The sequence below is a fragment of the Ranitomeya variabilis genome, chromosome 8, assembly GCF_051348905.1.
Source record: "Ranitomeya variabilis isolate aRanVar5 chromosome 8, aRanVar5.hap1, whole genome shotgun sequence".
Taxonomy (NCBI): domain Eukaryota; kingdom Metazoa; phylum Chordata; class Amphibia; order Anura; family Dendrobatidae; genus Ranitomeya; species Ranitomeya variabilis.
In genome coordinates, this window is record NC_135239.1 from 180,681,284 (window position 1) to 180,694,797 (window position 13,514).

The following is a 13,514-nucleotide window of genomic DNA, read 5'->3' on the forward strand; positions in this document are numbered from 1 at the left end:
TTTTTTCTTTGAATCTTTGGGGGTTTTTTGGGACAAGGTGGCACAGGGCTTGTCGTGGTATCAGCAGCTTTAGAAATTTTTTAGCGCCGTAGTGCTTCTTGGTTTTTGGATTATACATTACTCTTCACGCCGTTGTTGTGTTGCGTACAACCCATTCAAGTGATCGACCAGCCCTACAACTCACCCTTATCTGTTGCCCATGGTGTTAGATGGGCAGCACCTCTTGCTTTTTATCTCTCTAAACAGAACCTATGGAAGGGTGTCACTTTTTTACTGAAAGAGATCAGCCACATTTTTCTACTCCCAGAGAACCCCTTTAAAAAACTCCCATGTAACAATAGTGATATTGATTGTTTAAGAGTTTTACATAAAGAGTTGCAATCAAAGTATTCAACTCCAATTGCAAATTAAGCTTCTTAGCAAAATATCCAGTTACTGTTGTTTTCACAAGAGCTAATTGAACACAAATGAATTAAATAACTCAACAACTAAAATAATGAGTGTATTTTCCAAAATCAACATAAAATTGCATTTTTAAAGGGAACCTGGCTGTCACCTGATTCATACTTTCCAAACCACAAATAGTATGAATCAGATTATTCTCATAAGTCTGAAAAGTTCATAGGTGTTAGGCACTTTAAAGTACATAAACAAGCTAGGTCATGCAGGACATTATCCCTACTGACAAGAAGCGAATCCATACAGAAATAAAACAAATATATTTTATGAATATGATAACATTTAAAAAAAAATGTTTTTGTAAAAAAATGATTAAAATAGAAAAGGCAAGGAAGCCTCCAATATGGAGGGGAGGCACTGTGAGGGTGAGCCGGGACGGCAGTCGTGGCTGAGGTAAACAGCTCTAACGCGCCCTGGTCTCCCATCACTTACACTCCACAGCTTTCATTAAGCATACCATTTTTTCTTCATCTTCACACTGTCAAGGCTCACCCCTGGGTGGGTGAGACTTCTTTCCAGACACTTGTTCAAAAACAGAGACACAGTCCAGCTCCAACTTTAAACAAGAACCTTTACTGTTGTCTGTTCTCAGCCAATGCAAATCAATTACAGCATGCACTTCGGGTACCACACAGTTTGCCTCAGTCACTTTTCCTGTGCCTTTCCTGTCCTCCTTCAGCATGTACCCGGGTTGTCCCGTCCTGTCCGGCATCACAGCATCCTCTCTGTCTAGCTTCACCACACTCCCCTCCCTTCGCTATAGACAAAAGGGCATCTGTCCACATAGCAAGCTGCCACATGATGAGTGACCTGTGTTGCTGTACTACTGTTAGCTGTCTCGCTACCATCTGTGCTGTTATAATCTGCGCTGCTGTAATCTGTGCTGCCATCTATGGCCCACAGGCCCTGAATGGTTGGGCTCCTGTCTTAAAACGTTACGGGGCTGACTGCCCTGTCAGGGCTCACTGGCCCAACTGACAAAAATGCAGGATGCTCCTTTGCTTAACCACAGCTAGCCCCTCCTGCATTAACTATTTACACTCTGAGCATCACTATATCCCCATCTAGTGGGCTAAATAGGGTACTACGCTTTCCCTATCTAAATACTATACACAGTACATTTGTGGTATTTAGAAACATATAAAAGTCATACAGTAAACCTTAATCAACATTAAATATACATAGCAAATTAAAGGCGCGTATATCATGGCTTTAGATAACCCCTTACAGCATCACCCACAATTGCCAAGAAGATGATAATATGGATGGGGAGGAATTGAGATGGTGGGGTCACTGTGAGGTTATTGAAAAAATGAAAAATGAAAATGAAATGAGAAAAATAAGAAAATTACTAGTATCAGGTGTACTATTTCCTAATTTATGTCCCTGGCTAGGTGTGAGGGGAACACCTCCCCTCCCAATTAGAGGCCTCCTTGCCCTGTCTCTTTTAATTGTTTTTATACAAAAACATGTTTTTTTTATTTTATTATATTAATAAAATATATATTTTTTTATTTCTGTATGGATTTGGTTCTTGTCAGTAGGGATGATACTGCATCTGCATTTTTCACATTCTACTAAGTATTTTCTATGGGTTTCAAGTCAGCCAACTTTAAATGGCAATCCAGAGTCTTCCCGGACCTCTTCTGGATCCATGTCTTGATGGACTTTGAGGCATGTTTGGTATCACTGTCCGGTCCAGAAGGCATGAAGTCTTCTCCTAATATTTTCTGATACTTGATTGAATTTATCTTGCCATGCACATGCTACATGCTTCCAATGCCAAAAGAAAAAAAGAAGCCCCATGGCATCAACGAGCACCGCCATGGTTCAATTTATATAATAGAAGAAGATGGATTGCTTTCCTGCGCTGCTGTCAATATACCATAAAGGATAATGGAAAACCAATAAAATAAAAACATTTGTTTATTCTGTGGTGTGGATCTACGCGTTTCAAGATACTTCAACCTCATCCTCAGAAAATAACCATATGCAAATAGGTCCAGTTTTGCTTCACTGCTCCCCAGTAGAGAATACCAAAACATATGTGTCATGTTTTGGGTCAGCAAAAATGTACATGTTTGCATTGCTGTGCAAACTGAACTCTCTGTGACGGCTGCCAGAAAAATTAGCTTCAGGTCTTTTGCAGTTGCTTGAAGATTTTTGAACATTTACCTCTCCAGGTATCTGGTGGCAGCTGGTGATAGTTTTCTTCTTCTGCCACATCAAGGTAGTGTAGCCAGTGTTACTTTTACTTTGAACTTGTGAACTCTGCTTCCAACTGTATTTCTAGGAACATTCAATACTATTTTTTGTATCCTTTTTCTTGTTTGTACAAGGCAATGATCTCTTCTTTTAATATTCTGGACCACTCTCTAACATTAGCTATATTTATAGCATGCAATCAAACGTCACAGTCATCAAATCCCTATCCAGTCTGGGTATTTGATGTGTTTTATCCCAATGACACTTGATGCAAGTTTTGAAGCCCTTCACTAGTTGCAGTAGATGTTCTTCAGACAAAATCTGATTTGCTAATGTGTGCTCTTATTTATGAGACAGTCTATTAAGAGGGTTACAAGCTCCTGAAAGACTTGGCAAACCCAAAAGCTGTGCTCTCAAAATGTTTTTTTTTTGTATCTATGTTTTGTGTCAGGATACCACATCATAAAACTCAAACCTCATTCCTGATGAACACTCAGTGTTGTGGGTACATCATGTGGAAATGGGCATGGTTGGCGGACTGGGCACTCCTGTCTCTGAGACAGTGGAGGACGTTGGCAAAAGAGGGCCTCTGTGCAAGAACAATATAGAGGCCCTTTGCAGTCCAATAGCTCTTTGTAATGCACAATACCACCTGCTTTAGAAGTACAAGTGGTCCCCCAGGAAAGTATGTCATAAACAGAAGGAAGAGACAATAACGTACTCAGGTAACGTTCCAAGGTCAGAAGCCAGGAGGGTACATCATAAATAGAAGGAAGAGACAAAAGCATAGTCAGGTAACGTTCCGAGGTCAGAGTTCCGGGAGGATAACGGATCAGAGCTGAAGGGGTTAAACAGGTGGGTAGTCAGAACACAGCCCAAGGTCAGGCAACAGATCAAACATATAGAACTCAAGGCACAGAAAGCACAAACCTCACAAGATGAATGGACATCTGGCAGTGTTCTGGGACACTGAGCTCAGTTAAGAAGCATGGCCATTAAGTGGAATGTGACAGCCGACGCCTCACAGTCTTAGATTGGATAGTCGAGCTGTCAATCAGCACGCTGACACCTCAGCATGCCCCTGTACCAGATTGGATGGCCAAGCTGTAAATCACCGTACTGACAGCTTCAGCGCACCCCTATACCAGATTGGATGGCCGAGCTGTCAGTAACTGCATCCTAGACACCCTGAGGGGTGGAACCGTGACACTCATCTAATTATCCTGACACAAAGCGTTGCTAAAGTGTGCAAAGTGTAAATTATTTATCAATTTTCTATGTGCAAAAGTGACAGAAAAAAATGCAAGGCCCAGAGTTGTTTTTAGCCAACAGCTCTATTAACCACTCCCGTTCTGAGGTTGGCACTGGAGCAATTTGTCTTCCACTATTTATTTTGGCAGCTGCTTTGAGGCTAAATATATTCTGAACGCATGATGTGCATTTATATTCTCTAAGATTGACTTTACTAAGATTGATCAATTTGGAATCATGCCTGCCACGTTCTAAAGTGTTTTGTGACATTTTCTTTGGGAATAGATAGACAGCCTGGGCTATATTTAACAAATCAATTGCTATATCGTACACGTTTTTTTTTTACAAATCACCGTAATTAGGTTTGATCCTAAGTTCTCTGGCCCTCTCATGCTAACTAGGCTTTGGTGTTCATGAAAACATGACCTTTGGCATGCTCTTGTGCTTATGAGTGGTGGCAATCTGAAGATGCAATGAGGATTGCACAGGTGGCGATGAGGAGCAAAAGGGGCCAAGTGGAAAGGTGAGTATAAGGATTTTTCCTTACATTTTGATGACTTTTATGATTCAGAAAAATTACAAAAAAAATCTGCACTTTGGAGAATACAGATTTTTCAAGTAGAATTCAATTCTGAATTTATTTGCTCATCTATAGTCAGCATTAGATATGAGCTTATAGTTCTAGATTAATCAAATTCACCTCTAATTTCACAAAAATAGCAGATTCACAGTTTCATAGTTTTAAGGTTGAAAGAAGACAGAAGTCCATCGTGATCAACCTATAACATAACATGTTGATCCAGAGGAAGACAAAAATATGGTAGATGCTAATTGTTTCATATCAGGGGAAAATTCATTCCCGCCTCCACATACCGTGATTACACTAGTTCCCTGGAACCATGTCCAATCACAGAATCTAGTGCCCATTATGTTAGGGTTGGTGGAACGCACCGAGTATAAATATATGTAATAATAGGTGGGTTCGCAACCCAGGGTCCACCGTGCAGGAGAGGAACCTGCTGCTAGCAATTGGCGGCGCTATATGGCGGTATTAGCAAAATCTGCTACTTCACAGAATCGCTAGGATAGGGAAACGCTGTGCCCTGTTAACCTCACAGAGGAACACAGCTACCAAACAGAGCAAAACTGTGGTCATGCAGTCAGCATAGCACACAAACAACTCCTCACCGGAGGTGCCGGTATTCTAGGGGCTTATTTCAGCCAACCCTGACCTCATGCAAACATGACCACACAGTAGCAAGGCTCAAAGCATAGGTTGATACTAGCGTATGGCCTTTCGGCCATGCAAATCTTTTATAGCTGTAGCAGACAAGGACCTTCCTGGTGGTCCAATAGGAGCTGCTACAGGACCTGAGCATGTGACCCCAGACCTCCAATAGGAGGTCACCCCGTGGGCATGCTCAGTATGGGAAAAGCGGGACTTAGTCCCAGAAAGACCTGCTCACTGCTGAACATTGCTGGCTGCAATGACAGAGCCTGGAAGGGCAATAGTAACCAGTCGTCCAGTATCAGCCTGAGCCAGACGACAATGAGGACAATTCATCAAGACCAGCGATTCTCTTGTTTGTCTTGATGAGGGAGAATTTTAATGAATCAGGTGAGGTGCATAGTGGTGTGCACCACTATGTGCGCCTCACTAAAAATCTTACTCTAGCACCCACCGCCCATCATGAATTTGATGAGCAGGATTCACCACACCACGCACCCCCTTCTGTCTCAGTTACGCCCACTTTATCAGAACTGGGGAGAGAATGATGTAAGCTTGTCAAAAGTCACATTTTTTTGCGCAATCTAGAGATTGTGAAAATAAAATGTGACCTTTCAAAGCATTTTTTTGCCAGGAATCTGGCCATCTGGAATCTGGCGAGGAATCTGGCCATAAAGTTTTGCTGAAACTCCTTATAATAAGCGGTTTTATTTTTTTAATGCCTGGGTACATAGTATGTATGTACAGTAAACACCTGTCCAGGTAGCTACTAAGTGAATATCAACTCTTACAGCAACTTACACCGTAAAATCATTTAAGAAAATAATCAAGTCAGAAAATAAAAACTAGATTAGATAAAAAATATCATTCAATATATATTTTAAGTTAGTTACAAAAAATATATACTGATGCATTGATGGTCACCATGGAAAGAAGGAAAGGAAAAAAAATAAGAATCTTTAGAGAAATATTAATATTCAATTTTTTTTTAAATATCTTTTTTTAAAGCACATTTCACATTTTATTTCTGTTATTACGGCGATATTCAGTCCATTGATTATTCACATGTTAAACAAAGTACAACAAGGGCTCTTATGACAAGTTTTTTATATAATTTAGTAAATAACAAAAAATAACGTGCATTTGCATATAGCAACCGGTTATTAAGCCAATCCAATCTTGCGCGATAGCTAGAGAGCGAACGTCTGACGGATTGTTCTCTGTTGCAGCACAATTATCCTTTTTCACCCTATTATTAGAGGAGCCTGATGGTGGAGGCTATAATTACTGGAGATGGAAGTCTGTTTGCTGATGATCTAATAAAGGTACATTTATATGTAATCTCACTATTGTATAACAGGTGCTACAATCCGAATCATTGAGCTATAAATGTGTTATATTATCCAAGAAAAACCACTTACTCCCAAAATTCAGTCACAGCGCTGGTCAAGTTTGTTGTGTTGATTATGGAATAATTGGAGAAGCAGCGCTCTGTGTTCCAGGCATTGTCACAATGTTTCCAAGGTAAAACCTATATTTAAGAAAAAAATAAAAATACAATGACTTTATTTATTTTTTATAAATTTATTACAATATATGCTATTAAAAGGGTTCACATTCTATTTTTTTAGGGCACAGACTTGCACTATCAACAAATTATTTAATAAGCCTTATCTACCTCTTACAGCTCCAATGTTGCCTTTTTGACAATGGCCCCAAACTCTTTTGACAGAAATGCAGCAAGTATATCATTACGACAGCATGTGACCAGTGCAGCCGATCACTGGGCTCAGCGGTCAGGCTGAGGTAGACACTACTGTACAATACTGCAGAACTCAGTGACTAGCTGCAGAAGTCATAAGTTGTGGTCATGACATCACCAATCAATCTGTGTTCACAAAGACTGGTGAGAGGCAGATCTGTAGCAGTATGGTAGGCACGTAAGGCTGATTTATTATTTTCAGATATCCTTTAAAACCTTTTTATTGTTATTTGATATCACACTTATTCCTATTCGTCCGTATGAGTGTATGTGCCCCAATATAGTACCTTTGTCCTTTGTGAGACACAATGTCCCCTATTCATCAAGGCAATTTTGCAAGAATTCTGGTCTAACTTGCTATGAAAAGTCACATTTTTACACAACTCATAGTTGCCCAAAAATGTTGTGAATTTTGTATTTTCCACTCCAGCTTTCACAACTCTGACAAAGTGAGCAGAGCTGTGGCAGTATGGGGCGAGGTACGTGCGTGATGCTACAACTCGTCTAAGGCCTCATTCAGATGTTAGTGTTGCATGTATGTGTTGTATTATTTTTTTATGGATACATCATGTTCCCATGCAATGCTTATAGATGAGAATTCCTCCATAATATTTGCATATGAATTTTTTGATGACATTTTAGGCACATACTTTCACACAAAAGGCTGAGTAGCAACATACTTTAAAGGAAGTGGAGGTGCTGACGAGCAATACCCCTCTTCCCTTGAAGATGCAATGTTGATAAATCACATCAGACAATACTTCTTGAGGACTGAGGAAACATAAAAAGACATTTGACAAATTGGAGCCCAGGCCATGGAGACCATTCAAACGGTATGGAACTTTGCCCACCTTTTGTCCTTGACAGGGAAAAATTGAGCCTGAAAAGAGACATATGTCTCCGAAAGAAAATATGGAATATTGGAGTTTGTATAAATCCGATGGGGATGGAGCATACATTTTCATCCTCAGGTCAAATCAGGGAAAAAGATGCACATTTTAATAAAAATTGCATAAATTAATAGTGGGCAGACAGCTAACAATAGCCAGGTAGTGTTTTATCTCATGGTAACCGTAAAATCCCAATAAAAATATGGTAACAATCTCGACCTTCTGCGGTCATGCTGAGAGGAGTTATTGCATAAGTGGGGATTTTCATAAAATTCTGAAGTGCTGACTATCGCTCCCAACCCGGCACATGTGAAGTCATCACCGGGGTGTATGGGTGTAACTCAGGTGCTCATAAAAGATCAAGGTAAATGATGATCTTGGTTCCTGTAAAGAGATACACATCGTGTATGCCTGAATTTCATTTGCTGAACATCCCCCAAATCAAAGACCTCTCCTTTGGCTAAGTTGAGTAATTTCTATGAGCAGCCTAGTAAGTTCTTTTGATAATCTCTTTTATTTTCTGCAATTGTATATGCTGTATTGTCTTGTCCACTTTGTAAAATCTTTTGTATATCTTTCATAAACACTGCCTCCTTTTGGATTAAATATAAAATGCAATAGTTCTGTTCTTTTTGTTCTATAAACTGTCTCAAAGCCATACACTACTTACCAGGCCTCCAGTCAGCCTGAATGTAAACAAAAATGCCGGCTGGTGGCAGCGAGTAGTCTGGGGTTACCATAGAGTTAGCAGTGATCATACGGGGTATATAAATATTCCATGCAGTGGAATCAGAGATGTATATACCATATGCTCACTGTTAGTTTCCCAATAATCGGCCTCATAGCGTGAACAGCTTGCAGCCTCCTCTGTTAATTGTCGGCCAATCGTGTAATTTTCCTCACAATGATCACAGCAGGCGGTTCTGCCTGACCTAACTGGGCTGTGATGTTCTTGACACTAGTGAACAGTCGTGAAAACACAGCTCAATTGTCTGTAATGAAAGAAAGCTATAGTCTCCATAATGGGACATACATTTTCCTGCCCGCACCAGCCAGTGCTTTTCCTCTCATTTGCCGGTCCCATTGGCATCTGTGCTATCTGTCGCCTTGCCCGCGTGCCTGCATCTATTAGACTTTCCCTCACGCCACCCCACCGACTCATTCCTAGGGGGTCAGCTGGAATCTACCCAAGGTCAGTCCTGGAGTAGCACCTGGACCACCTCCCTTGTCTCTCCTTGGATCTCGGTGTCATGTGTTGCTGCATATCCGTGGTTAAATTGGGTGAGGCTCCTAGTTGTGCCCCTTCAGGCTCTCCTTAGACTCAGGCACAGTGGTTCCACCACTCAGCCCATTACACAGCCCAGTGTCAGGACTCTGAACATTTTTTACCTTTTGTGCATTACTGCCCTTTTCCAAGATGGCGTCTTTGGTCTCATGTGCACTGTGTCTTCCTGCTATAAAACTCCACATCAGCCTTCAGTCTGTGCTAGAGTATTCTGCCTTGCATCCAGCTCCTGACCTCTGCTTACTCCCTGGCTATACACCTGCTCCTGTGAACCTGTGTGGTGATCCTGCTACCCTGCTCTGAGTTCCTGCTGCATACACAAGTTTTCAGTAATCCTCCTTCATCTGCTGCTCATGTTTACTTCCATCTGCATTTGCTGGACATGTAAGCTGTTGCTGCTTTGCAATAACCTGAGACTATTAACCAGGCCTCCCTGGTTGAGCTAAGATATGATTTGAACTGCCTATAAGCATATCTATCTGTGTCTGGACTAAGTCAAGGATTTATTCGTGTCAAGTATCCTCAAGAATAACTGTGCTTCATAGACTTTCTGCTTGATTGCATTTCCTCTGAAGTTTCCTATAGACTGCTAAGCTGCGTTTATTATTTGCACCAAGTGTTGTGGACTTGAGTTTCTCTCTGCACCTGTTTGAATCTCCGTGTGATAATATAGACTTTACCACTTATAAAACTGTGTCCCGTAGTTATCTGGTTCCACGCAAAGAGTCTCCTGAGTTATCCCCTATAATTATTACAGGATACTCTAGCCTAAAAAAAAAAAGAAAGGAGACTGCTGGAACAATGACTGCAGAAAGCAGATTAGAGCAGGTGTTTTTCATAATTAGATCACTGCAGAAAGATGTAGAAGGTCTGCAAAAGAAGTTTGGAAGCTTTGGACACAATCAACAGGTGTTTGGACAAACTTTGCAGGACTTGAGCTACCGCATGGCAGCCCAGGAAAACAAACTTGCTGGCATAGAGTCCCAGTATGGATGAGCTTTTCAGGACAAAAGCACGCAAATAGCTGCACAAGTGACTTTACCCTCTGGGCAACCGCCACCAGCTAGCCCACCTAAGTTGCCCCCATTCAGATTTAATAGTGATCGCGACAAATTTTGTTGCTTTGTGAATCAATGTATGTTATATTTTGATGTGCATGCTGACCGTTTTCCTACTAATAGATCCAAAGTATTGTGTGTAATAATGCTACTGACCTCACGAGCGCTCGCCTGGGCGAATCCGATGATTGAGTCTCGTGACTCACGGTTAAATGACTTGGATGATTTCTTGGCCGCTATGGCATTAATGTTTGATGACCCTAATCGCCGTGCAACAGCTGAATCTGCTTTGTTGTCTTTACGCCAGGCTAAACGTTCTGTTATTGAGTATGCCACTGAATTCAGGAGATTGGCGGTAGATACCAATTGGGACAGTTATGCACAATTGCCTATTTTTAAAAGGGGTCTGTCTAGTATTGTAAAAGATGAACCAGCCCGCTCTGAATCCCCACAAGAGCTAGAGACATTTATACAGCATTGTGTGCGCATGGACATTCGCCTTACTGAGCGTAGGCAGGAGAAATTTGCTGCATATAACCGTGTTTCTAACTTTTCCCTTCCTTCCACAGAGCCTGCAGGTAAAACCTCTCGGGAGGTGGAGGAGGTGCCCATGCAAATTGATTCCATTTAGAGGCGCGAGGTCAATGAGCGCCGGGAGCATCGCCTTTGTGAAAGTCTATGTTTCTACTGCGGCCAGTCTGACCACTTCTTGATCAATTGTCCTAAGTGTCCTAGATGGCCTAACAAGGTGCTAGCAGCAATAGGGGAGTATGACAACTGTGATGATGAATCTGACATCTCTGAATGTAGCCTGCCTTTAAACACTGTATTCCATTCACTTTCTGACTTCACCCCCCCCTAAGAGCTGAAGGAAAAGAACTCTCACTGTTCTCTCCCTATTAAGATCCTGTGTTCAGGACAGTGGATTTCCAGTTCAGCTATGATTGACTCTGGTGCAGGCGGCAATTTCATGGATATCGCATTTGCCAAGGAACATGGTATTAAAATTCAGCAAAGAGCCTCTCCAATTACCATGGAAACAGTGGATGGGTCACCTTTAATCTCTGGGCCTGTGGATCAGGAGACCGTACCCCTTGAAATTTTGTTGGAGCCTAATCATCAGGAGCAACTTTCTTTCTTGCTAATTTCTTCTCCTCATTTTTCTGTGATTTTAGGCATTCCTTGGTTGCGTTCTCAGAACCCAATTATCAACTGGGAGACCAAGGAGATTATCTTCCCAACAAGGAACAACTCAGCGTTAACAGAAGCTGTCCCTGAGTCCACGGCTACGGAACCACATGTACAGGTATTTTCTTTACCTCCACCTTATAAAGAGTTCTCTGACATCTGTGACAAGAAGAATGCAGATCAACTTCCTCCACACAGGCATTATGACTGTCCCATTGAGCTGCTTCCCGGGGCAGCCCTTCCTTTTGGTAACATATACCCTTTGGCGGCACCTGAGCTTCAAGCCTTAAAAGAGTATATTGATGAAAATCTGGCCAAAGGCTTCACCACTTCTTCCTCACCAGCAGGGGCACCTATCTTTTTTGTAAAGAAGAAGGATTGGACCCTGAGACCCTGTGTTGACTATCGAGAACTCAATAAGGTAACCGTACGAAACCGTTACCCTTTGCCTCTGATTCCTGAATTACTGGAAAGAGTCCACCATGCTAAGGTGTTCTCTAAACTGGATCTTCATGGGGCTTATAACTTGGTGCGTATTCGTCCAGGGGATGTGTGGAAGACAGCATTCAGATGCCGGTATGGACACTTTGAATCTCCTGTGATGCCCTTTGGGCTTTGTAACGCCCCTGCAACATTTCAACACCTTGCTAATGACATTTTCAGAGATTTGTTGGACCAGTTTGTAGTGATCTATTTGGACGATATACTAATCTTTTCTGACTCTCTACAGGAACATGAAGAACATGTCAAAACTGTTTTAAGACGTCTGAATGAGAACCATCTGTATATTAAGCCGGAGAAATGCGAGTTCCATCTTTCTGAGATACAGTTCTTAGGTTATATCATCTCTCCCCAGGGGCTGAACATGGAATCTGGTAAGATTCAGGCTATCCTTGACTGGCCGGTACCCAAGAACGTTAAGGAGGTCCAACGTTTTATTGGTTTTGCAAATTTCTACAGACGCTTCATTCGAAATTTTTCTGATATTGTCCATCCCATTACTTCCTTGACAAAGAAGGAAAAGCCCTTTAAGTGGTCATCACAGGCTCAAGAAGCTTTTGATCAGCTTAAGATCTGTTTCACATCAGCACCGCTGTTGATACAACCAGATCCAACACTTCCTTTCATTGTGGAGGTGGACGCTTCTGATAATGCTTTGGGGGCTATTCTCTCCCAAAGAACTGGAGAGAAGGGTCTGCTACATCCTTGTTCTTTCTTTTCCTGTAGACTAACCTCAGCAGAGAAGAATTACGATGTGGGAGACAAGGAATTGCTGACTATTATTGCGGCTTTCAAAGAATGGAGGCATCATCTGCAAGGAGCTGCACAACAGATCATAGTGCTATCTGACCATCGCAATCTAGAGTTCCTTAGATGCGCTAGATGTCTTTCTCCTCGTCAGGCTCGTTGGAACTTATTTTTAAATCAATTTAACTTTGTTATCTCGTACCGTCCAGGTTCTCATAATGGGAAGGCTGATGCTTTATCCCGAATCCAAGCTGCGGATTCCGTACCTGGAGCCCCGTCCAAGACCATTCTATCTGATGCCAATTTCATCGGAGTTATCCACGATCAGGACTTGTGGAAGGAGTGCAGGGAGGCCTATGAAGGTGATGTATTTCTGGCCAAGCCACCTGTGGATATTAATCTTGTCTTTAAGGGTGGCATGTGGTTCAGAGATCGACGTATCTACATCCCGGAGGTCGTCCGTCTGCAGATCCTCAAGTTGGTACATGACTCCAAGTTGGCTGGTCACAGGGGGGTACAGAAGACACAAGAGTTCCTGAGCCGATTCTTCTGGTGGCCAACTTGCCTGAAGTATACCAAGGACTATGTTCTTTCTTGTGAGGTATGTGCCCGTTACAAGACTCCTCATGTGGCACCTACGGGTCTTCTACAACCATTACCTGTTCCGTCCCGCCCTTGGGGGTCTAAATCAATGGACTTTATGGTGGTAGTTGATTGCCTGACTAAAGCTGCTCATTTTGTTCCGTGCACCGGCCTCCCCTCAGCTAAAGATACAGTGAACTTGGTTATACAGAATGTCTTTCGGTTGCACGGGGTTCCGGATGAGATCATCTCTGACTGTGGAGTACAGTTCACTTCAAGATTCTGGAAGGGGTTTTGCTCTGCACTCAATATTAATGTCTGTCTCTCTTCTGCTTACCATCCCCAGACAAATGGTCAG

At 42.1% G+C, this 13,514-nt stretch overlaps 1 protein-coding gene across 1 annotated transcript in view; it reads right to left on the reverse strand.

Annotated features, from left to right (window-relative positions):
• The window catches only part of SLC6A1 (solute carrier family 6 member 1), a 269,163-nt gene that overhangs the window by 65,342 nt on the left and 190,307 nt on the right, over positions 1–13,514 (reverse strand). The window contains exon 5 of the mRNA XM_077277620.1: positions 6,565–6,674. Coding sequence (XP_077133735.1) covers positions 6,565–6,674 — 110 coding nt within the window. The remainder of the gene's footprint in view (positions 1–6,564; positions 6,675–13,514) is intronic.